Raw genomic sequence first — 26,753 nt, 5'->3', positions numbered from 1 at the left:
TTACAGACCAACAAAATGCTGCCTGGATTTACGTTTTTACAATATCGGAAGCTGCTCTCATCTCCCACCCGGCTTCCTCAAGGGAAGTCCGTCTGCTCAGAGGAAAATGTGCTTCTTGAATCTGAAGCCGCATCAACACTGCCATGAATCGTCCGTTTGTTCGCATGAACGCAATGCACAGTACATGTACAGGTCTTGACTGCATCTCACTGCCGTGAACCAGCAAGGTCTCACACGGGGCCGTGTCAGTCTCACTCGGATCGAGCAAATGTAGAACCGCAACTACTGCAAATTCGGGCCCGTTGAACGGAACCTCCTATTTTACACGATCGCTAATTCACAATTGTTTTGAGCACACTTGTATTGAAGTCCTCTCGGGTCACAGGCCAGGAGGATTTTTTTTTGTATGGTTTTCTGCCATGTTGTTCCTCTGCAGTTCAAGCAGGAGAGTGTGGACACGTCTCCTCGTGTGACTTATTTCGAGGACTTCCATAAACACGGACACGGAGAATCATTTAGTGCTCTATTTAATAAGGCATTTTGTCGCAAGCATCCTGGCGTTCTCGTCATTCGAGGCGTCCGGGACAGAGCTTTTGAAGCACTATTTGACCACATTTTTTTGACATTATAATGTAATTCTACTTTTTTTCTTCAGTATAAATCCCACATCCTGTTGACTTATTTTATTATGTCAGTGTTGATTGTTGACTCTTTTTTTTTTTTTTTTGGCATGTTATGTCTTAATTTTAGTGAACTTGAAGGTGTAGGTTGTTGTAGAGGACTCGATGGTGTAAACCAAACAGTCTGCACCCTGTCGTCAGGGATTTAGCGCCGAGACTTAGTCGAAGGATGGGTTGCATGTTGAATTTAGAGTTGGTTTAGAGCCGAGATGGGTAACAGAAAAACACGTTAGCGCGTAGTTATGAAAGTCTAGATAAAGTAGCTATAGAGTTGGTGAGTGTTATGTTCGAGGTCAGGTTGCGAGATTTGTTCAAGGCTTGGAGAGTGATGTATTATCCCGTAATTGGTCGATTAAGTCCAGGTCCGTTTTATTTTATTTTATTTTTTATACACGCTATGCTACATCCTTCCATTTCCCATTTCACTTAATTGTCTGGATAGATCATCACAAAACTGTACCAAGCCGCAATATCCGCTAGATGGGTTGCCGTGCCTTTGTGTTCAGTACGTGACTAAGTAGAGGGGGGAAGGAGGGAAGGACGCTGCTTCAGATTTGAACATTTTAGCCTGGGTAGTCCAGGTGAAGCTGTTCGAGGAGGGATGAGGAGCTATAGGCAGGCACTGTAGTACTACAAAACATTCACAGTTAAAGGGATAGTTCACCCCGCACGTCATTTACTCACTCTCGTGTCGTACCAAACCTATATGACTTGCTTGTGGAAGATATTCTGAAGAATATTTGCAACCAAAACGTAATGTTTCGTGTTCCTCGGAGAAGTCATGCGGGTTTGGAGCGACATGAGGGCGAGTAAATAATGCCAGACTGCTCATTTTTGGGTGAAGTATCCCTTTAAGCACTGATGCTTGATTCATTCTCTCAGGATCGGTATACTCATTCTGTCACATTCCATGCTCAGGTCTATTTATGACTAGTTTTAGATTCAACTAGGGTTCAGGTTTTAGCTTAACCATTAATCTCACAGTCACATTGATCGATTATGGTCTCAAAGCTATCTGGATACAATAGTGTTGGGTTATTTATATCATTGACTTACTTGCATTACATTTTGGAACGGATAATAAAACCTAAAGGTGGTCATTTCAGCATTTATTTTGTATTTATATAATATTATTATTAATATTATATTTTATGTATTCGATCACTGTTGTGTGGCAACTTATGTACTGTTAACATTTTCGAATATTCTGTGATCAGCTATTCATTGACTCAATCCAACAAACGATTTCTATTGATCATTGGTGTAAAACACCAGCATTTCGAACGTCGACGTTTGGCTGGCCAGCTTTACCCTCCTCTCCTCCAGAGAAGTCTGTGGTTGGATTTGGGGTTTTCAGAGGGCATTGGATATCAAACAATGTAACTGTATGCCTTAATGTTTGTGGGTCTTGAATAGAACTAATGTGCTTTTAGCTTGGTTGGTCTGGTGAATAACTAAATGTATTAAACGTTAGGCTTTCGAATGTACGACCCGTTCTTGTTAGTGATGGAATTTGAAATTTTGGCGTAATGTCACGCTGAAAAAAAATAGCACCTTTGATATTTACCCATCTCAGTGCTTTTCCCCTTGAAATATGCTTTTTTTGTTTTTTACGTGAATCTGTTTAACTTTGTTTTAAAGAAAATGTGTTGTCGTTTGAAATTTGGTTCATGTGATCGGATAGCATTTTAAGCAAATTCCTTTTAAAATTGCTGGACATTGGTACATAATGTTTTGATCCCTATACATTTTGTTCTTATTTATTGACATTTCGTCTTTTTTCGTTGACCGCGGTGCTTAAGAAGGCATTCTGTCAATTGTAATACTCAAATTTGATTGGACAGTGATGAACTAATGGTGCTACTACACCTCGTGTCACTGCAGACTTGAACAACTGTAACCCATTAGGCAAACTCGTTCTGAAGAGAATGGCAACAATAAAAGTGTCTTTTTAAATATTCTATTTTATTTTGGTTTCTTTTTGTTGTATTGTATTATATTTGACCATTTTTTTTATTATGTTCTCCAATTCTGACTTAAGTAATTTATAATGTACCCAATACTTTGAATTTTAAAATCATTAAGCTGGAAAAAATCTATAATTAAATGACAATAATATAATATGCTAAATCATCAACAATGAATACATATTCTAATCAATGTGCACAATGTTTTCATTCAGTTTAGCTGCTGCACAGACACTGTATGAAAATGATTACTATGACTCTTATCAGCAGCTTCATTATTATATTTTATTAATGGATAATCAAGTGTTATATCACTTTAGCCTGCATCACATGCATATGGTTCATTCTACTTATTATTATTTTTAAATTAGGTAAACTGCGTGAAATGATTTCTGATGTATCTTCATTTTATAATCATGATATGTATATCTTATAATTTGTATAATATGTTGCTCTTTGTTTTATGTAATCCATTTTAAAAAGTAATTTTTTTAGCCATCTTTTAACTGTGCACATTGATTATAAGTGGGAAGTTTTGGTCAGGGTTTTCTTTTCTTTCTTTTTTTTTTGTGATTGGTTGAAGAGTGATGTGTTCTTTTCTTTGTAAGCACCCAAACGGGTGTAAATGATACATTTTTAGCAGTTTATGTTGTCAGCTTTGTCATTTAGAGTGGGGATGGAAAAATGTGTACATTGAAATATTTGTAACTTTTTTTTCTTTATCAACGCTTTGATTTGTTCAACTGTATGTAATTCTACTGCTAAGTCATTCTGCATTCTTCTGCTTTTAGCATCTTTTTGTTTGTTTTTTTGAGTGATGAAACCGCATGTGGACGTACTGTAGATCACGTGCACGTGACATATCTTTAATTTTGTTAAAAAAAAAAAAAAAAGTCTCGTCTGGTTATCTAGTCATGATTAGTCCAGTTATGATGGTTAATCATACAATAAGTAGAATGTATCTCCTTTTATTCTGAAATACTGAAATTCAGTTGAATATGAATCTCTTAAGCTTTGTTCCTCTGTTAAAACGGCACGTTCTTAAATGTTTTGTTGCTAAAGTCATTCGTTGAGCTACTCTTGACTGTAAAGTGCAAAGATTTTGCAAGAACCAAATTGAAATGAGTGTTGGTCATTGGGCCCTTATAGAACCATATTAGGGTTTTTTTTTTTTTTTTTTTTGGAAAAGGGGTGAATGAGATATGGTAGTATTTTGTATCTTTGTTTTTTTTTTGGACTGGTTTTGCTGCTAATGTTTGTCTTAGGCTCTGGCTCCTTTACGAGTTTTATTAAACTGGCCCACCTAAAGATTCCAATTTGCTGCCATTGAGAAAAAAAGCTGCTTTTGCATTTGTTTTATATCTGTATCTGCCTGACGTTTTCATATTTTTGTAAAATAAATATTCCAGTGTGTAAAACTGGGTTGCAAAATTGACTTCTGTGATGAGAGAGAACAAAATGCATCACTAAATCTCCCACGATTCCTTGTTTTATTATTTGACTTCTTCAGCTCAATGCGAGGTCATTTGATAAATCGCCACCTGGACAATTCTATTACTAATCTTAAAAGGATAGTTCTCCCAAAAATGAACATTTTGGCATCATGCACTCACCCTCGGGTTGTTCCAAACCTGTATGATTTTCTTCTGCTGAACACAGAATATATTTTGAAGAATATTGTTAGCCAAACAGTTAAATGGACCCCATTGACTTCCATAGTATTTTTTTTTCCTACTATGGAAGTCAATGCGGTCCATCAACTGTCTGGTTACCAACATCCTTCAAAATATCTTCGTTTGTGTTCAGCAGAAGAAAGAAACACACAGGTTTGGAAAAATTTGAGGGTGATTGCATAAAGACTAATTTTTCATTTTTGGGGGAACTATCCTGATAAACTCCAATAATCAGTATCAATTACAAAGTAAATATCTAGTCATTAGTAATTGAATAGTTTATCTAATGGGAAGAATATACAGCAGGGGACTTTCTGTGCGGTCAGGCGTTCTCTGTTTAGAGACAGCATGTCCCCTTTTGTGTTGTAATTTCTGTCTTCGGTAGCTTTCCTTTCGTGGTTTCATACTTTGATATTTTTGCAAACTTAGGGTCTCTCTAAGGGCTTTTATGAAACCAGGACTAAGATCAACTGTCTGAGAAGTCTTTGTTTGGCTTATGAAACTGAATCCATTCTTCTTGATTTTTATCATTTAGCACTCTTAGCAGAATATATTACTACAGCGCAATTGTGAAGTTGCTTTTATACAATAGTTTTATGAAAAAGTTATTTATTTTCAGACAAAAATGTACCACATACTGTTCAATATTTTGGGGTTTAGGGCTGCATTCATTTAAAAAAAAATTGTGCAATATAAAAGCAATATTGTGAAATATTATTGCAATTTAAAATAACTGTTTACTATTTGAATGTGTTTTAAAATGTAATTTATTCCCGTGATGCAAAGCTGAATTTTTATCATCATTACCCAAACTGGAAAATTTTTCAGGATTTTCGGATGAATAGAAAGTTCAAAATAACCTGATTTAGGCCATTTTAAATAAAACAAAAAAAGTTAAATGTAAAAGTCTGTCACGCTATGATCAGTTGCTTTTAATCATCTTTGCTGAATAAAAGTGTTCATTTCTTAAAAAAAAAAAAATCCAGATCATATTTTAACAACATAGATTAACTAGAACATTTTTAATTTTATGACTAATTATAATTATAGACTAAACTGTATTTTTATGACGTATCTCATTTAACCACCATAAACCGTTTTTACCAAATCACGTCGTTTTTGCTAGAAAATATGTAGTTTACCATACAATGTCAAGAAATGATGATGGCACATAATTGAGTGAAAAAATACATAGGCTACCATTTAATTTAATTTTTTTTTTTTTTTTTTTTTTTTTTTTTTGCTTAAAGAACATACACAATACCAAACAAACCTGAAACAACAAATCTTATATTTCAAATAAGTCCAAATAGCAGCAAACAATATAACTGAGAGAGGGGAAGTTATTTTAATGAAAGATTAGGGATCATGAATAAAAATAAAATAAAAAAAACAATGATATACACAGATAAATCATTTATTATAAATACTAAAATAATTTTTATTCCATAAAAAAAACATCAATTGTCAATGTGGATTTCATGGTAACTTTAATTACCAAATAACAGGAGAAGGCGCCCTCTGGTGAACATGTTACTGAACAACCGCTAGTTGGCAATTATTCAGAAATTCTCTCTGCACACTGAGAGCCACCGACAGCACCAGAGACATGTAAACAAAAGGCGAATTTCATAGATTTTGGCCTTTAAACTTAAGGCAAAATCTGCAGAAATGGGCAAGCGAGATAACAGAGTGGTAAGTAAATGTAGTTTACAGACTTGCATTCCACGTAAAATAATCAAGAGGCCTTTAAGCCGCAATGCTAACGCGTCAAAACACGTAACTTAGTCAAACAAATTAGCCACGTCCACTCTCAGGATGAATGAGTAAGCTCTTTAGACAGTTGCTATAGATTGTTTTATGTTTGTAGTCTGACACGCTTGCAAAATGTGGCTATTGCTTAACTTAGATAGCAGGCTAGTATGGTTATGTGGCTCAGACATGCTAACTCAGCTAGCACATATTCCACTTAAAATAAATGTCCCTCTACAGAGACAGTTTGCTGCTGTCTTTCTGTTGAGCATGTGAAAACTATTGCATTCGTAGTTTAATTTGATAAAAAGTAGTATGCCGTTATTTTAGCAGCCTGTAAGTGTAACGTGGATGCTGAAGGCAGGGTGTTTATCAAGTTTTGTGCTTATTTTAAGGGTGTGCTGGCTGGATTATGGTGAATGTTAAAATATGATTGTGTTTCAGGCGTACTTGAATCCAATAGCTGCTGCCAGAGCCAGAGGACCTGCACCCAACACCGGAACCACCATTCAGGATTATCTCAGCAGACCACGGCCATCATGGTACTGGTCAAAACTGATGATGATGGATGTGATTTTGATGTCATATTTCTTCATGCGTATGTCTGTTTGTCCTGTATATCAGGGAGGAGGTAAAAGAACAGCTGGAAAAGAAGAAGAAAGGCTCCAGGGCCCTGGCTGATTTTGAGGACCGGATGAACGAGGTAGAGATGTTTTTGTGTCTGCATTTTATAAATCAGTGGATTTCCAAGAGACCTAGATCTAATGTTTGGATAATATGCGCTCTCTCTCATTTTTCTCAGCGATGGAAGAAGGAACTGGAGAAAAACAGGGAGAAGGTACTTGGTGGAGGTGAAAAGAAAGAAAAAGAAAAGGAAAAGAAGGAGGTAAGAGTTGGTGTAGTGATCTGGGACCTCCTTTATAAAACAGTCAGATTTGATCCCGATTTCAATAGATTTCATCCTACATCAAAAGTGAGAAGCAAAACAGGATTTATGATGGCAGAAACTGACATGAAAATGTTCTTACAACTGAAGAGCGTCCCATTTTTAAAAATTAAATACAACATCAGTTACTGAAGATAATTAATTATATTCATAATTGAGTTGTTCACATTGGGCTTGAATTCAAGAGGAAGTGTGACGTTAGGGTACATTTTTGAGCATACAGCCATTTTATAAATCGTTTAGTGGAACATTTCGGAAAGTGTCGTATGTTCACTTTTAGGATCTTTCTATGCATGTCTTTATAAATCAGGCCCCTGGTTTGTTGTATTTAAAAACAAAATTCCAATGGTTATGATTTTATCTTTGATTTCCAGAAAAAGAAGAAGGAGAAGAAGAAGTCCAGTAGGGTGAGGAGAGCTCTCCATTTTGATATCTTGAGCAACTGTAAACCAGTAATTAACTGATCATGGAAAAGTGGAATATTAATGTGCTTTTGTAGAGTATTCAGGATCAGTCTGGTCTGTTATCCACAGGACACGGGGTCAGTTTTGAGTGACTTGAAATCTAATAAATTCTGCTTCTGTTGTATTTGGTCAAGCATTCCTCATCTTCCTCCTCCTCCTCATCGAGTTCTGATTCCTCCTCCAGTTCCCCCTCAGACTCTGAAGATGACGTAAGATGATGTCTAATATGCTCGTTTATCTGCTTGCGTTGTTAAAATGACCATGAATTATCCCTGAATATTCTCCTGCATACTGCCTTTTCAGGATGATAAGAAAAATATGAAAAAGAAGAAAAAGCGAAAAAGATCCTGTGCCCGGAGAGCATCTGATGACACTGACACGGAGTCCGAGACTGATAGCAGGGTATTGTTTGGTTTATATCTGCAAGGAAAAACATAGATTGTTCTTGTCAGTTATGGAAGTGTCTGGCTTAACTGTAAAGTAAAGGCCCCGATATACTCCAAGCAAAATTGAAGAACAAAGTGCAGTGACGTCATTTTGAACAAAATCAGGCCAAAAAAAAGTTTGTTTTGGGAGTTTGAAACCGCTTACATTCCAGAAAAGTTCGCTTTAGCTGTTTAAAAGCCTTCGGACATTCCCATTGGTCTGTGGCTCTGGGGCTCCGCCCTATTTGACGTAGAAATCTTCGGTTCATCATTACTTCTGTTCAGTCTGTCGAGGTCAGACTCGTACATCCACAAGCAAAAACATGAACACAGTAGAAAATGAGGTTTTAAATCTAATAAAAAGCAACCGACTGTGTTTTCATGTTTAATACTGTAAAGTTGCTTCATTAAAGCAATCTTTAAATAAAGGGCTGTAAATAAACATGATTTGATTAGAGTGCTGAATGGAGAGCTTGTGCAAACATCTACATCACTATGATCAGATGCTTTCTTTACTTGTTTTCTCACCGCTGTCATTTTTATTTACTGAGAGTAAAGCGTGCAGCACATATTTCCATATTCATATAAACGATGTGTCGGGATGCTCGCTAAAAGTATATTGCTGTAAAGTTATTTCCAACTCCTTTTTACCTCTAAGCGAAGAATGAAAAAAAAGTTTAGCGTGAGACGTGAGTATATCGGGACCTTAACTATCCACAGTCTATTAAACATTATTCTAGATTGGCAGCTCTTGTAGAAATTGTTGATTTGTCTTCATGAATATTCATAAATTGCTGGTGATAATGAAGATATTTGTCAAGACTTGATTCCTGATGTCTTTTGTCTCTAGGAGTCATCCAAGAAAAAAAGGAAGAAAATGGATGGAGAGAAAGTCAAGGTATTGAAAACTCATTTAAAGTGATAGTTCACCCAAAAATGAAAATACTATCTTCAATTACTCGCCCTCATGTCGTTCCAAACCCGTAAGACTTTCGTTCATCTCTGGAACACAAATGAAGATCTTTATGATGAAATCTGAGAGCTTTCTGTCCCTCCATTGACAGCTACACAACTACCACTTTGATATTTCAAAAAGTTCACGAAGAGATCGTAAAACTAATCCATATGAATTGAGCGATTTAAGCTTTTATTCACATATAAACATTCATCAACGCACACATCAGTTGTGGTAAACTGAAGCTCAAGCATGTTCACTTGACGTGCGAGAACCAATGAGGTTCATTCTCGTGTTACGCATCACGTTTGAGCGTCTGCAAGAGGTTCTCTCGTGTAAAGCAGGTTCGGTTGAGCTTCTGTTTATGTTCACTGATTCAAGTCAAGTCTAGTCAGATTTATTTATATAGCGCTTTTTACAATACACATTGTTTCAAAGCAGCTTTACAAAGATAACGGAAATAATGCAACTAAGTTTGTTTCCAGAAGAAAATAGTCCAGCTTAAGTATGTTCAGTGATGTTTCATTTTGTTGTAAAAAAGTCATTAATTTAGTTAAATAGCCGCTCTGGAGAAAACCTTGATGTCATCTTCCAGCTCAGATCAGTTCTCATAATGGTGTCCATGCAGGCAGATCAATATTATTGTTGAATATTAAATTAAATGTTACATTTAATGTCCCCAATTAAGCAAGCCAAAAGCCAATGGCAACAAAGGTGAAAACAGGCGACAGTGGCATAGAACCAGAACTCCCATCAGGTGACAGGATGGAGAAAAAAAACTTGGGAGAAACCAAGCTCAGTCGGGGATCAGTTCTCCTCAAGGAACGAACAGTGTATGATTATGATTCAGGCAGCATTACAGGTCAGATTGGATTGGAACAATCAGAATATTACCAGTTCTATCTGGTCTGATCAATGTTTATATGTGAATAAAATCCTAAATCAAATCTTTTCATCATATAAAGCGATCAAGTCTCTTCAGAGAATTTTGAGTAAACCACTCAATTCATATGGATTAGTTTTAGAATCTCTATGAAATTTTTTGAAGCGTCAAAAAGCAGCTGTCAATGCAGGGACAGAAAGCTCTCAGATTTCATCATAAAGATCTTCATTTGTGTTCCGGAGATGAACGAAAGTCTTACGGGTTTGGAACGACATGAGGGTGAGTAATTAATGACGCAATTTAAATTTTTGGGTCAACTATCACTTTAAAGACATTAAAGAAATAGATTATAAAAAATAAACATAACATCGCCCTTATTTAATTTCAAACACAAAAATATAGTTTTTCAAGTTTTTTTTCTAGTATAAACAGTTCATTGTACCATATCCAGCATATTAGATCAGAATTATTTCTGAAGGATCATGTGACACTGAAGACTGGAGTAATTATGCACAAATTTCAGCTTTATCACAGGAATAAATGACATTTTGAAATATATTAAAATAGGAAACTATTCGTTTAAATTGTAATAATCTGATTTGTAATATATATGTATTCTGTTTTTGACTGTATTTATAATCAAATAAAACTTCAACTTTAAAATTTAAAAACTTATAGACCAAAACTTTTGTATTGTTTTGTATCAGTATCATGAACAAAATGTTTTTGTTTGAAAGGATGAAAAGGATGGTCGACGGAAGAGGAAAGCTGACAGGAGTCACTCTGAGTCTTCAGACGAGTCTGATGTAGACAGAGACGTAAGAGTGTCTAAACCCTCTGTGACCTTAATATGTGTCATTAAACTGTTTTAGCGCTGCAAATACCATGTGACATGCCGAACTCATCTCTAAATGTTTTTGTTTTTTTAGGCTGAGCCCAAAAAAAAGAAACACAGTAGTGAAGAGAAGGATAAAATTACAGTAAGTCTTCAGTGTAAAGCGGCTTATCCATAACTTTGGCTTGTCTTTGCCCTTATGAGGGCAGCAGAAACGACTGAACATGCGACCCGCATCATCACAGAAATGTTATAAAGAGTGGATTCGAAAAACAGAACTTAAATTTAGCCCCTATTATGCTATTTTAAAGGTCTTTTAAGATTTGGTCTTTTTTTGTTTTAGAGGTCTCCTACAATAGGGTTAAATGCATCCAAGGTAAAAAAATAAATACAATTTTCTCATAATATACATTGCACATCACCACATTTCTCAGAAGATTCTGAAACGGTTCGTTTGAAGATTCAGTCTCTCTAAACCCGTCCTTTCCGAGAGACTACTCTGCTCTGATTGGTCAGACGACCCAGTCTGTTGTGATTGGTCGACCGCTTACAGCACATCTCAGAGATACGAACAGTAACGATAGTGTCAGTTTTACCGTATCAATTCCAGCCCGAGTCCTCGTCCTTTTGAATTGCAGCAAAGTGGATTCACGGCACTGAAAACAGCATCTCCTCGACATGAACAACTCAAACCAAACTCTTCCAGTCTCCGCTACAGCTACAGTGTTTGAGGGTCAAAGTAGATGTTGTTCACAGGAAGCCGATGAAGACACTAGGCTGGCATTATGCAAATTTGTTTCATTGTTATTCAGGTATGTATCAGGAAGTGAGACTGGAATTGCTGACAACTTCACCAGTTCAGAATCGATTCTTTCTTTTAGGAGACAATTACTTTATTTTTCTCGCATTTTGAACTTTAGAACTACTTTGTAGACCTTTTACATTCATAAACAGCTATGTTACACACTGCATGAAAGGTAATGTTCAAAAAGGGGGCGATTAAAAATGGATTAAAGACTGATTTTTTAATATCTTTATATTTATAGGATAAGTCTAAGAAGAAAAAGAAAAAGAAGAAGCATAAGAAACACAGCAGAAAGAAAAAGCGGAAGACTTCCGGCTCGGAGTTGGACTGAAGGGCTAGTGTTGACGTCCTGCGCGACGGGCGGCTGGAATTGAGTGTGAATGGAGACGGAGCTCTTGCCAGACTGTGGGAGAATAAACCCCATTAGATATCTGTTCAAGTGACTCTTAAATGCGGTGCTTCTTGGCACCGGCCGGCCGTGTGGCCGACTTGGATGACAGGATCAAGTGGTGGGGGACTTGAGAGGCGTTCGGGGTTCATTATGCTCGCTTTGTTTGTTTTTTAAAGCAGATGATTCTCAGTCCAAATAAAAGTCATTTACACCAATGCTGGCCCTGTGTACAGTATGTTTGTGCTGATGTGGGTTAGAAATGCTGGTTTATGGGTTGTAAAGGCAGTTGTTTTGCATTAAATATTTTGAAAAATTCTTGCTTCTGTTTTTCCCTATGAACCAATAATTGATTTTATTCTGTGATGTTAGTATGAACCAGTGTTTCCTGCACTGATCTTCAGCGGCACGAAAAAAACATCATTTTACCCAGGTTGTGAATGTGAGTTTGCAGTCTGTGTTAAATGTGATGCAATAAAGAGTGTGTATTTGTGAAAAATATTTTGAATCATTAAAAAGAACCGTTTTCTATTTGAATATACACAGCCCAGCCAAAAAAAAAAAAAAAAAGTTGCTGTTTGGATTTAAATAGGCAAATGCTTCAGAGTTTATGACTGGATCATTATAGCAGCGATTATTATGTTTTTAACATGTTGTATGTTTAGGAACAGTTCTTTTAACCATAGTTGCTGAAGTGTGTAGCTTTTCATTTCTTAAAAACCATATGGGAACACACATGGCCAAATTCCAGGATGACAATGTCAAGTTTCACCCGGCTCAGATTGTGAATAAATGGCTGGGAGAAAGCATGAAGAATCATTTTCACACATGAAGTGGCTCAGACCTTAAGTTCATTGAAAGTCTTTGGGATGTGCTGGAGGAGACTTTACAGAGTGCTGGACTCTTGCATCGTCAATACAGGATCTTGACCAAAAATTGATGCACCTCTTGATGGAAGTAAATGTTGTGGTGTTATTTCCATCAAGAGGTGCATAACATTTTGCTCAAGATCTTGTATTGACAATGCAAGAGTCCAGCACTCTGTAAAGTCTCCTCCAGCACATCCCAAAGACTTTCAATGACAGTTTATAACAAAATCAGGCCAAACAAGTGTGTTTGGCTGGTTAATGCCTTCGAACTACCATTGGTCCGTGGCAATTAAGTAATATGTAGGTGTGGCTCTGGAGACAGTCGGAGACTTAAGTATTTGCCTATTTAAATCCAATCAATTATTTATTTATTTTGGCCGGCCAGTGTATTTTAAAATGTAATTTATTCCTGATGCAAACCCTGCATAATTTCTCCAGTCTTCGGTGTCACATGATCCTTCAGAAATCATCTCTCATTTTTATCAGTGTGAAACAATTATGAAAACCGCGACTCAGGATTCTCTGATGAGAATGAATCTAAAGTAGTTAAAGGATAGATTTGACATGGAAGGAGAGATTGTGGAGTTACACTTTCCCTGAAATTAATTTGTACTTAACTGCGCAAAAGTATTCATGATGAACATGATTTATTAACCTTTTTCTTCAATAGCTCTTCCACACTCGTGCTATTTTAATAGTTGCCGTGGACTTAAATGACACTTTTAGGTCGCTTCTGGCTTATGTGTGGGATAGTTCTTGAAAACTGTGTCTTCCTGAGTCATGCTTGATTTCAGATGAAACTTTGCATGTCTCTGCACTGAATGTTCCTGTGTCTGTCTCGTACTTGAATGTCAGTGTGTGCTGGTTTCACACCTGTAGCAGTGTGTGTGTGAGTGTGTACCACCACTGTTTATTGAGAACTTCCCTTCTGATCATCTGACACTGTGTGTTTAAGCTGTGTAAGTGAGTGTGTATCGGTGAGACTGTATCTGGCCCTCAGGGTGACAGCAGTGTTTTTGGAAGCTCGTCCAGGTGTGTGTGTGTCCAAATGGCACGTGGGCGTGGCCTCGAGGTTCTCTCATTTCCCTGGCAAATACTGTCACCAGTTCCCTTTTCTTGTCACACAGCTTCTAGAGATGGAATGTGTTGGAGTCACCATGTTTCTTCTGATGTGCATCTTATTTCTCTTCGTTCCTGGTAAGATGATTTTTATTGCTGTTTGAATAACTATGGCAGCAGTGATGTCACACACCAAAACTTTCAGTAAAAACTATTTTACGGTAATTTTTGGCCAAAAATTTGAGGTTGAGCCAACAAGAGAAAGGCAATAGTTTGCAACATCATCTAATTAAATACATTGACATTTTTTGAAATTCACAGAAGAATAAATATTTATTCCTTTAATTAAAATGTCATGCAAAGTTAAGTGCATATACATTCATATTTATACTTAAGGAAGAAGGTGGATGGATTTTAAATTTTTTATCTTTAATTATTATTTATTATGATGATGACTGTTGGCTTTCAGCAAAAACATCCTTCTCTGCACATTAAGATTATGTCATGTACAGAACCTGAAAGACTAAAACTAAGATTTGATTTGAATTCTGTAATTCTGAAATAGTGTGGCGATTACTTCCTACATTTGGAAATTTTCACTTCCATTTTGAAATTTCGATGGAATAGATTCCTGTGACTGTCAGTGTTTGTCCTTATATTGTTTTAAATTGAAAATTTCACAATTCCATTTAATTTTATAGGACAAAAGTAAATAAATATATATTTAAAAACGTTAATTATTTTATTATATTGCATTTAATTGAGATTTTTTTTATATGAACAAATATGTATGATTTTGTGTTCAATGTTTTTAAATGTAGTGGGATTATAGTTTTATTATTGTGCTCTAAATTAATTTTAAACATAGATTGTCATAATCTTAATATTTGTGCTATTACTGTTGTCAAAAATCACTGTTTTCATAAATCCATTTCAATTAATACACAAAATAAAATTATATATATATATAATTAAAAAATGTTTTTAATAAAATTTATTTAAATATATATATATATATACATATATATATATATATATATATATATATATATATATATTATTTATTTATTTATTTAATTTTTTTTAAAATGTATAAAAAATATATAAATTCCCAATATTTTTTTACAGATTGGAATTACAAATATGTAATATTATATTTCAAGATAAAAATAATACAGTATGTATGTATGCATATATATATTATATATATATATCATCTAATTTAATACATGTATTGAATGAAATTCACTATAAATATATATATATATATTTTTTTTTATCTGACATAATCTTATAAAGGATGTTGCTGAAAGTCAACAGTCATCATCATAATAAATAATCATAAAAGGTGTCCATCTACCCTCTTCCTTAAGTATAAACATGAAAATACAGTGTGTGTGTGTGTGTCTACATATATATATATAATATGACACATACTCTTGTGACAGATGTTTCCTACATTTAGATTTTTGTCTCACATGATGCTTTAAAAATACACATTCACAAACATGCAATGCTTAGTGTATTATTCACAGTCAGGCTTTTGTTAATTTTCCAGTCCACACGTTTATATGTGTATTTTAGTTACAGCGCAAATGTCTGTATACCGGACCGTCATGGGATGTGAATAGCAAATAGCAGTGTTTGTTTGTGTTTTGGGAGTTGAGGGTTTGCTTGTTGGTGTGGTATAGCTCAACACCTAATGCCTGTTGTTGTGGTGGTCTAAGTGCGCTGTTGCTATCCCTGAAATAATCCTTGTTTGGAGACAATAAGACCAGAACAGGCCAAGCACACCGAGCGATAAGTGTGGCGTTAACTCATGCACACTTTCACTTCCACTGAACCTGCCCTCTGGTGTGTGCAATAAGGGTGTCTTTATTTATTATTTAGCGCACAACACGAGCCACACAGTTGTCTATTGTAATGCACAACACTGTCTGTCAGCTGGCCGATAAAGCGAGTAGGGGGTGGAGATGGCCGTGTCCGGGTAGTGAAGGGGTCTGAGAGCGATAGAGCGAGGGAGGAGTGAAGCTGTCTGCCTGCCTGCTGCCACACGGCCTTGCCTAGCAACCTAGTGCAGATTAACAGCTGTCAGTTAAAGCGGCCTAACATCCCTGTGTCCATGCTAAAGAAATCTTATCCTTAAGTAAATGAGATATGTCAGTTTAGAGTTCAATAGCTCTTTACAGCATTATCGGAGCATTACTTTTGCGATCAGTGATACGGAGGTCTCTATGACCTCATGTAACGTGTGATAGCTGTTCCTCACTGAGTGTTTGCTCACCGACCAGTTCAGACAAATTAGAGAGGACTTGATGTTTGATCACTATCATTCTGAGAAGCTGGTCAATATTTGCTCATGCAGGCTTGATCAAGCGGAGAGGGCAAAGGCAGATCTGTGCGTATGAACTAATTAATGATGGATAAATCCAGTGTCATGCTGGAATTGCAGATTATGTGAGGGCAGGTTTATGTCTTATTCTGCAAACTTCTTATTGTGCAGTTAATTGGAGCGCCCAAGTGAACTAAAGGAGAAGGAAAACTGCTCGGATTAGCAACGGTTTCGATTGATGTTTTAATCAGCGATGTCGCTGTTAATGAGAAACATTGCAGGGTTTTACCGTTCTGCCCAAATGACCGGGAAGTTTAATATTGAGCATTTTTGAAGCCTGGATGGTGTTATGTTTTACATATAGATGGTATTTTCTGCTTTGTGGAAAGTTCAGTGTGTGTTGTCCCTTGTGAAAAAGTAGTGTGCTTAATTATATTCAATGTGAATTTGTATACAAATAATAACAGTAGGCACAATTTTTAATAAAAACCTGTGCAGATAATATAATATTAATGAAATGCCACTGAAGTGTTCACTTTCATGACTTACTTAACACACTTAAGTCAAATGAAAAGTTTTACTTTAAAGTACATTTGAAATAATTATGTTTTAATAATCTTTTGCTTCTATTTCAAAGACAATTGAAGACATAAATATTTACTTAAGTGAGTCAAAAACTCTCTTAAGTTAAACTAATTCCATTTAATTTAAATGTAAACTATAATACATTTTAATTTAATGCATGCAATTAAGTGTTGAAAAAAAGCACAACATTCAGTTTGCACTTACTTAAAGTATGTTTCCGCAATAAGTAGCCTACATTTTTAAAAGTAAAATGTCATTGCATTGTTTTATTATATAAGCTAGTGTGCTCCAAAACAATGACAGAATTTGCATTTAGAAGACCAAACCCAACATTGACAACATCAACATCAACAAAACCAACATCATTTGGGTTCTGACGTCAACCCGACTTTCATTTCCAACCAAAATCCAACATCTGTCCGACGTAGGATGTTGACGTCAATCCGAAGTCGGGTTCTGGCGTCAATGTACTTAAAGTGTACTTAAGTACTCAAGTAAATGTACTTTGTTACTGTCCACCTTTTTTAATCATAAATCTAAAACTGCTTTTCTAAAAAAAACATTTAAAGGGAATCCATGTTGACTTAGCCTCCAAATTGACGTCATGACTGAACAACTCAAATGACATCACATAAAACAAATTATTTGTGTATATCTTAAATATTTAGTTTGACAGAACAAGTCATTAAACACCATTTTACACTCTCTTTTGAACAGGTACAGACTCTGAATACATTTCACTGGAGCCCACGCAGCATGGGAAAATGGGCGACTCTATGCTTCTCAGAGTTGAGACTCATTTTGATGTTCAGAATATAAAGTTCCAGGGGGCCTGGATTAAAACTAAGCCCAATTACACTCATTTGGTCACTTTCACTGGGACCAATGCCATCCCAAATCTGCGCCTGAAAAACAATGCGGTGCTCAATTTGCCTAACGTCTCACTATATTTTGAGCATCTGGATGAGGATACACAGGGGGAATACGAGCTGGAGATCAACATCGTCTTCCCGGAAATGTCCAAGCCATTGACTGTCACTAAAACAGTAACGGTCACAGTCAGCGGTAAGAGCCTTTGAGTGTTTTTTGGGTTCTCATACAAATGCAAGTCCGTTTCATGGAAGCCCTTTCCTGCCAGATAATAAACAAATCATGCTCTGGTAAATCATAATTATGGCATAAAATGTTGAAATTATGACAGTCAATTTAAATAGTTGAAATTGTGACTTAAAAGTCAAAATTATTGCTTACTAAATTGAAATTGACTTAAAAGTGGGAATATGACTTAAAAAGTCGGAATTACCACATTAAAAAGTCTAAATAATGTCTTTAAATGTCAGAATTATGACTTAAAAGTCATGTTTGTGAGATAAAAAGCCAAAATTAAAACTTTCAATTACTGTTTTTTTCTCTGAGATGGAAACGGGCTGCCATATACATACATATTTCAGAGAATCTCTTTTCTTGTAAACACTCAGTTTTATGTCTTGTCTGCTTCCAGTGCCTGTGTCCGTCCCCGTAATTAGTAAGACCCCAGAATCAGAAATCGTGGAAGACAGGGACAATGTGACGCTGACTTGCTCAGTTGAACACGGGACAAATGTTCAGTTCGAATGGCTAAAGAACAACTTGATTGTTGGTCCAAGTGACCGGCATACATTCTCACAAGATCATCGGACGCTTGTAATAAACCCTGTCAAGAAAGAAGACATCGGTCAATACGTGTGTGTGGCGATAAACCACATTAGCAGGAACCCAAGCAAACAGGCTGACCTCAGTGTGTTCTGTGAGTATCTGTCATACTCATTTATCATCTGTTATCATCCCATGTGTAGATCACTGCATCGTTTTGCACACTGTCCAGCAGGTTCCTCCTGCAGCCTGAGAATGAACTGCTGTTTGCATTGTAACGCAAACGTTAGACGTGACACGCCTTTTATATTAAAGCAAAGGTAGATGAAAGTGGGTCAAGCTATTAAAGAAGCAAAGCCTCATTAAAAAGTTTTACCACTAAAGAAATCATTTAGCCTGGCAAAACCCTGACGAACTTCCGGCAAATTTAAGATTTGCTCTGCAAGTCGGTCTGGCCAAGAGCCCATTTAAGCCCATTTCCAATTTGTCCAAATCGCGGCACCAAAAACAAACGTTGAGGCGGGCTTTACACGATGACGATCTCTCTGATTGGTTTTAGGTCTATCCAATTGCGCCCAGAGGCATTTGAGAGACGTCCGTCAGTGACGCCCCCTTTGGAAATGGGCTGTGAATGAACCTTCCCCAGACCCACTCTCAGTTACGACTGAGAAGGGTCTGGTGTCAACCAGGCTATAAATCATTAGTATTTTTTGAAAAATATGTTTAAAATCACGTACACTCTCATGAGATGAAGACTAATTTCAGTAGTCTAATAAAAGCTGATTTATTTTACATGAAAAGGGTCCCCTCATGGGGGCCGCCATTTTGAAATCACATGACCAGCTGAAAAAGGCTAACTCGTTGTTGTACGATATAACTCACAGAATAGAGAAATACTATGAACTATTTATAGTAATGAACTCTTTCCCCGGCATTGACCGAATTTTCCGTCATTTATGAGACAACGCTTCCCTACCATTGACGGAATTTACCGGCTTTTTCGTGTTTTTACTTTTATACAATAGGGGGCGCTATTATGCATTTTATGAAAGAGTACTGAATCTTTGGATCAAAACAAGGAGCACAACAAGTGATAAAAGAATTGCTTTTGCACATTGTAGTCTTTGAGAGAGAAAAAAATGCAACTTACCCACATTCAAGTGTTGATTAAAAAAAAGAATACATGAATAAAAGTTTTTTGATGTTGTTTAAAAGCAAAGGCTCTGTTCTTTCTTTTGATATATTGCATGTTCAGATATTCATACAACAAAATATTCTGGGAGCCATGATAATTTTGTGAAAATAATCAAAAACGCAGGCGGTGGCTGGCAACTTTTAAAAAAAGCACTGGCGGGGAAAAAGTTAGAACTAGAAGTTTAGTAGAACTAAAGCAAAGTAATAGAAAATTGCAAAGACATGAACAAAATTAATGTTGAAAAACAAACCACTAATAATGTTTTTTGCTACTTTAACACATTTTTCAGATGGGCCTTATAACCTGGCAGTAAATTCTGACCAGTGTCTGAAAACCGAAGGTGTGTTCACAGTGAACCCTGGGGAAATGGTATTTTTTGAGTGTTATGCGGACTCGAACCCTCCCAACACCTGCGCCTGGATCTCTAAAACAAAGAACGGCACAGAGGTCCTCATGATTGGACCGCGCTTTGAAGTGAAGCCGTACGAGTTACCTCAGGGTAAAGAGTTCTTGTGTCGAGCATTCAACAATGTGACGAAGAAGCAGGACGAGACCAAGTTCACACTGGTGGTGGCCAGATTTGGAGGTATGCTTGCTGCCACCTACAGTTTTGGATCTGTACATTAGTTCATGTTCTGTTGATCTGTCTTTACTGTGTCCCAAAAACTCCTATTGATTTACATATAAAAATGATTATGGTAATTTCTAAATTAAAGGTAGGGTTGGCAATTTTTTTCATAAATTGTTTTTTGTTATTGTGGTTAAAACTATCTTCACATCCTAATAGCAATCAATAATAGAAGTGGTCTAAATATTTAAAAAAAATACTATTCTGTGGAAGTCTTAGAACCAAAAAACAACAACAAATGCAAACCCCTAAACCTAGCCTACATCTGCACGACTGCAGGGCAGGATTTATGCTGAATAGAGTGTTAAAGCAAATGGCAATTCAGGAGATAAGCAGTTATAAGATCATATGAAATGAGATCGCCGGGCCGTTTGTATATCCCCAACCGGACCTCACCAGACATTGGGACCTTTTTAGTTGCACCCAGCATCACTGCCCCCTTTTACCCTGTGAATCTCGAGCTCCGGGATGCCCCTGTCGCTTAAAGCAGCAAAGCAATAGAGTACAAGTTTCCCACATGTTTTAAATCAACAAAAAACTATGTATTATTTACAAATTTTTCTTTAGAAATGCAATTCAATGACAGTTGGTTTAAGCCGTAAGCAATGGTGCAAGTCCCTTGTGGAGGTTCTGCCCACTTTCCCAGTTCACGCCCCATTTTGGAGATCTCTGGTCTGCAGCTATAACTTGTCAAAGCTTGCTATTGCTAGCCATTCAAAAATTGCCTACCCTACCCTTCAAATTATTTTATTAAATTCTTCTGACCTGATCAAACCGAAGTAGACCGGCATTATTGAAGCTTTAAATATATAAATAATATATGATGTATTTTTGCACACATTACAAAAATTGTCATTGGCTTTGGTGTTATCAGTTAATCTGTCCTGTTTGTTATTCCTTTGTTCCATCCATTGTCTCACTGCATGGTCGTGGCAAGCTGTTTTTTTTGTTTTCTGTCCCACCTGTGATTAAGTCTTGCCGTTCCACTGGAAAGTAAATAGGGGCCAGCACCTGTTCTTATTGTTTACATCGTTGCAGGCCGTGCATTTTCTTTCAGTGTATACTGTGAATGCAAACATGCAATGCAAGTTCTTGGTTGTTTAAAAATTAAGATCACACACCAGATATGATTTATCACAAAAAATATAAAATGTAATGCTGAAATATCGATCTGTTTCCAGGAAAAGCGAAATTTATCCAGGAAGGGGGTGCGCTGTCTTCATTGACATTTATCACCGTCTTCTCAGTCGTCATCATTGTGTGTATGATGTTTGTGCTCCTAAGGAAGAGCTGCCATCCAAAAAGAAGTAATCATTCTGCTTTTTAACAATATTCATGCATCACCTTAATAATGTGTCATTTGAACAAAGTCAGTTATTCAAAAAACATATTTTTCACTTTAAAATAATAGTCCAGATCACTAGTAGTTTCTGAAGAGTGACTGGGTAACACTTGAGTAAAAAGATGTCTGATTACATCTCAGACTCATGAATGTTCTCTATAATTTGCCAGTTAGTTATTAATGAGGCTAACCTCATTAAGTAATTATTGATTACATAATAAGGAACTATCTCCTAAATTGGATATTACTTACTGATTAGTTAAGCTTGTTTCTACACTTAGTATAATATAGTTCTACTCATTAGTCCTGCATTACTTCCTGCATAGTTACTTATTATTAATGACGGGGCGTTATTCTAAAGTGTTACCGCAATATATCAACAACACAGGACAGAAAACTAATGTCTACTGATTTCAAGGGGTCTTTAATCCTTAATATAGTGTTTGTCAGGCTTTATTTAAAGTGGCCACATGAGACAGAAATCATTTTTAACTGATTTTTATTTTTCTACAGTGATAAAGACTATCTACAAGCGGTAAGAAAACAATTATACAAGCATGATACAATGTGATAAATATGACGCATTTTTCGATATCTGTGACATCATTGATGGATTGCTCCTGTCCTCCAGGCCTATGACAGAGCAGAGAGGACTGCACCGCTCCGGTACGTTTACTGCACGCCTCGGACTATAATATACCTGTGTTGTTAAGCACTGATGTGTACACTGCCTCTCTGTACAAACAAACTCCCCAATCCCATTAACATTACAGCTATAATCATATCTGCTTGGTTTCTGTCAGCATACGCTTTAAACATTTTTTTCCACCTGGCTGGTTTGGCTTTACTTGGCCACGTACACTGTCACTCCCTTTTGAAAATAAATAGGATATTATTAACTACTTACTGTCTAAAGTAAACTAGTGCTAGTCAACTAAAAAGGTGGATATAATGATTCATACGCTGTCTAATGGAAACAAATAGCTTTTAAAACATTGCAAAATATAGATCTCAATAGAAATTAATGGAAAATAAAGTAAACATATTTATATTACTTGCCTAAATTTAGCTTTGTATTATATATACACTAATCTGAGTAATATTTGCAGGTCATGAAGATGCAACTGAAGACTTTGGCATCTATGAATTTGTCTCTGTACCTGAGAAAATGGATTCAACACAGGTAGAAATAATCTCTTTGCTATTTTGCATGGGCAGTTTTGCCCCAGATCAGTTTATTATTTCTTCCCTCTGTTTTCCAGGCATCCTGCAGGTCGTTGGCACGGCTCGATTCAGTCCGAGATTTGCATACCACCATCTATGATGTCATCAAACATGTGCCTGAAACTCCTACACTGAGTCTTTTGAAATGAGAGGTGGATAGTGACGTGTGCTCAGATGTCAAGAGGAAATACATTTTACTCTTTTTTTTGTTTTGCCTTTTTTTCTCAGTCACACATTTAAGCACTTCTTTTTGCTTAACAGTTATTCATTTTTATAATACCTTTTTATACTTCTTAATATCTGAAAAACAAACTTGTGCTGAGCACTTTTTTGTTTTTATTGTCTTAAAAAATATAAGATAACTATGAGATTTTATTCTGTAGTAACATGCTTAATGAAAAGCTAAGAGTATTTATATAAATACAGTTGTCGTCTTACATCGTTTTTCTTGCATAATCAATGTAAATATGTATGCATTTTGTACTTTGAAACTGTATTTTTTGCACACTGCAGTGTATTCTGTGATATTGCTCATTACATTTTAAAGATGCCACATTTCATTTTTTCGAATGTAAAACAGACTTCTGTTGTCTGTGTCGCACTTGTTCACATTTTGAACGTAGATGCATCCATTCGTAATTTCAAAATAAAAGTTTTTTTTTAAATATATGTTTGCATTCTTTTTTTTTTTATAACATATAATAAGATATAGGGGGCAACTTGTAAGTTACGTAATCAGATTCCTTTTTTCAAGTATCGAGTAAATTAACACATTAAATGTAAAAGAAATATCAAAGTTACTTTCTTTTTGCAAGATACTTTGTTCTCCCATTTATTGACTGACACCTCTCATGTTTCCATGTTGAGAGAAATCCGGAGTAAGCGCAGAGGTGTTGTGTGCGCTGTGTAAACATGATGGTTATTCCCCAAATGAGAAAAAGTAATGCGATAAGTTACTTTTTAGGGAATCACACAATATTGTAATGCATTACTTTTAAGTAACTCTCCGCAACACTATAGAGATAATGTCTTTAAAAAAATGGTCTTTTTGCTTATTTGTGCATCAATAAATCTGTACCGGTAAATGTTTTTGTAAGTATGGCAGTGAGTCTTCCTGTGCACATATTTCCTGTCCACATATTTTGCTGATAAATTACATTAAAGGGTTAGTTCACCCAAAAATAAAATGTATCCCATAATTTACTCTCCCTCAAACCGTCCTAGGTGCATATGAGTTTCTTATTTCAGCCAAAACACAAGCAGAGTTATGTTCAAAAATATCCTGGCTCTTCCATGCTTCATAATGGGAGTGAATGGTACCTTAGATTTTGAAGCCACAAAAGCGCATCCATCCATCATAAAAAATAATCCATACGGCTCCAGGGGGTTAATAAAGGCCTTCTGAAGCAAAGCGATGCATTTTTGTAAGAAAATATTCCTATTTATAACTTTATAACATATAAGCACTGGCGTGAAGAAGTTCCGGCGGAAGAGTGACCTCTGACCTGATATAAGCTCAGGTGAGAGGAGATGCCTCTCGCGGTTCGAACAACTAGGGCAAGCGGGGGCCGGTGAGAGGATTTTTCACGAGTGAAGATATTACTGCGCCAAGTCGAAGTGCTCCCAAGCACTTGCTATGGTATTCCGCCATACAATATAGTTATCCATTTTACACGCTTAGAAAAGCGCAACGTTTTTTGTGTCACCGTCCTAGGTCGAGTTACACTACTTGAGTAACTGTAAATAGGGAAAACGTGGAGGTGTTTGGTAGCTTCTCTGCTTGGCCCCTATTGAATGAACTGGGCTAAGCTAAGTGCTAACAAAGTTTCGCCGCAAGACAGAGCGATTTAGTGCACGCACTGAGACGAGAGAGGTATGTATCAACTCGTCTTAGTTAAAGGAATAACATAGTTTAATATGAAAAAACGGTGGAGTATCCCTTTAAGGGCGGTGCCCGCGCTTATGTAGATATAAATGACTCATTCTAAGGTAATAAAACATAACGGTTCATTAAGTAAGGTCTTTATACACCACTGAAAACATAGTTATGGATCTTATATTGCATTTCTGTCAATAGATCCTCAGAAATAATACACATTGCACCTTTAAGGTGGACGATGATGCAATTCTTTTTCTTCTAGAAACAAAAACTTTGTTGTATTATTTTCATGTTATCACTGTGAAGCTGCTTTGATACAATCTGTATTGTAAAAAGCTCTATGTAAATAAAGGTGAGTTGACTTGACTCTTCTGCCGGAACGAGACTCACTTACGGCCGTTACCAGAAGCCAGTGATTCTGGTTTATAAATTTCACTCCCATTATAAAGCTTGGAAGAGCCAGGATAGTTTTTAATGATTGTGTTTGGCTGAACGCAGTAAGTCATGTACACCTATGGCTTGAAGGAATACGGGATAATTTTAATTGTTGTGTGAAGCACTGATGGGTATTCTTCTTCCCCCAGAGAGATTGTCTGATAAGCGTCGGCTATTACCTGAACAAACAGGCAGTGTTTCATAAAATGAGGCTTTATAATATGACTACGTGTTTCTCGGGAAGAGCAGCAGTATTATATCAACAGCTCTCGGCCTGGGGGAGGAGGAGGTGCCACTCCCTCATTTGACTGGGAAATCATCAGCACTTTATTGACGGAAAACACTGCTCTCTTATGCGCGCTCATATCAGCGTCTCAAACACCCACGCTATAGAATATTTATGGCAGGTACCTCATATATTTGCTGTAAACCAATCTCTGAGCCGTGAGAGGTAAACAAATGAGGTATTGTCGCTTTTTCCAAGAATCCTCTTTTTCAACAATTTATTGTATGTGTCTGTACTGAAGTGCAACACAATGCAGCCAGTCTTCTAGGACTAGGTTATAACAAAAATAAGCATTTTAGTGTAGCCGGCGGTCTAGAAATGGTTAGAGAAAAGTCAGGAGACACTGACTTCGTCTTTCCTATTTATCTCTCAAAAAGTGGTGATGCAAAATATGGAAATCTCTAATGATGGCTTCAAAGCAGAAGGCGTATATAAATACAGGCCTAATTGCTTTCTCAGAGGCATGCCAGCTTTTTAAATTTGATTTAAATGTAAAATTGATTAAACAAATAAGCATGAGAAGAGCCGTTTTGTCTGCAGAAAGTGCTGACAATATAACATCACAACAACAGGCTAGTATACTAACATATGAAAGCCTATTTCCAACATGGAAAAAAATATAACCATGACATAAAAAGTCACAATTGCCTCCATCCACACAAAAAAAAAGAATCAGCCTTTTTTTAAGCCACTTCATCAAAACCTCTCATATTGAGGGTGGGGGAACGGATTCCGACAGCTGTTTTTTTGCCGTCGGATTCCGTTCCCCCCCCCATATTTCTTAGCAGTGAGGTTCAAATATTCAACACAATGAAATTTTCACTTGTCCCCTGTAGCCTAGTGGTCTAAGCACTGACATTTAACACTTTGGTGATTTAGACGACCCGAGTTCATATCCCGGGTCATCGATTTTTTTTTTTTTTTTTTTTTTTTAATCCCATACTGTCCTATCATGATTAAAAGGCAAACAAATTTTTTCAAACTGATGGCAGTTAACCTCCATCAACACAAAAAATGGAATCAGCCTTTTTTTAAGCCACTACATCAAAACCTCTCATATTGAGGGTGGGGGAACGGATTCCGACAGCTGTTTTTTTGCCGTCGGATTCCGTTCCACCCCCCCCATATGTCTTAGCATTGAGGTTCAAATATTCAACACAATGAAGTTTTCAACTTGTCCCCTATAGCCTAGTGGTCTAAGCACTGACATTTAACACTTTGGTGATTTAGATGACCCGAGGTCATCGTTTTTTTTTTTTTTTTTTTTTTTTTTTTTTTAATCCCATACTGTCCTATCATGATTAAAAGGCAAAACATATTCTTTAAACTGATGGCAGTTAACCTCCATCAACACAAAAATTGTAATTAGCCTTTTTTTAAGCCACTACATCAAATCTCTCATATTGAGGGTGGGGGAACGGATTCTGACAGCTGTTTTTTTGCCGTCGGATTCCGTTCCCCCCCCCATATTTCTTAGCAGTGAGGTTCAAATATTCAACACAATGAAGTTTTCA

At 36.4% G+C, this 26,753-nt stretch overlaps 2 protein-coding genes across 2 annotated transcripts; both read left to right on the top strand.

Annotated features, from left to right (window-relative positions):
* The first annotated feature begins 5,807 nt into the window (after window positions 1-5,807).
* Window positions 5,808-12,091, top strand: fam133b (family with sequence similarity 133 member B). The gene is made up of 11 exons (XM_079589755.1): window positions 5,808-6,015; window positions 6,517-6,614; window positions 6,697-6,775; window positions 6,875-6,958; window positions 7,393-7,425; window positions 7,617-7,691; window positions 7,786-7,884; window positions 8,758-8,805; window positions 10,483-10,563; window positions 10,675-10,725; window positions 11,627-12,091. The coding sequence occupies exons 1-11, from the start codon at window positions 5,992-5,994 to the stop codon at window positions 11,714-11,716; spliced, it is 762 nt and encodes a 253-aa protein (XP_079445881.1). The 5' UTR covers window positions 5,808-5,991; the 3' UTR covers window positions 11,717-12,091.
* Window positions 12,092-13,675: 1,584 nt separating this feature from the next.
* On the top strand, window positions 13,676-23,858 carry hepacam2 (HEPACAM family member 2). Its single transcript, XM_079591235.1, is given in 10 exon segments — window positions 13,676-13,714; window positions 13,716-13,839; window positions 17,336-17,683; window positions 18,120-18,404; window positions 19,735-20,031; window positions 21,255-21,380; window positions 21,929-21,950; window positions 22,047-22,081; window positions 22,525-22,598; window positions 22,678-23,858. Coding segments are annotated over 10 exon segments (1,446 nt in total). The 5' UTR covers window positions 13,676-13,690; the 3' UTR covers window positions 22,789-23,858.
* Window positions 23,859-26,753: the final 2,895 nt, after the last annotated feature.

This window comes from Phoxinus phoxinus, assembly GCF_949152265.1.
Source record: "Phoxinus phoxinus genome assembly, chromosome: 19".
Lineage (NCBI taxonomy): Eukaryota > Metazoa > Chordata > Actinopteri > Cypriniformes > Leuciscidae > Phoxinus > Phoxinus phoxinus.
Note: the sequence above shows the minus strand (reverse complement) of the source record. Positions and strands in the feature narration are given on the sequence as shown.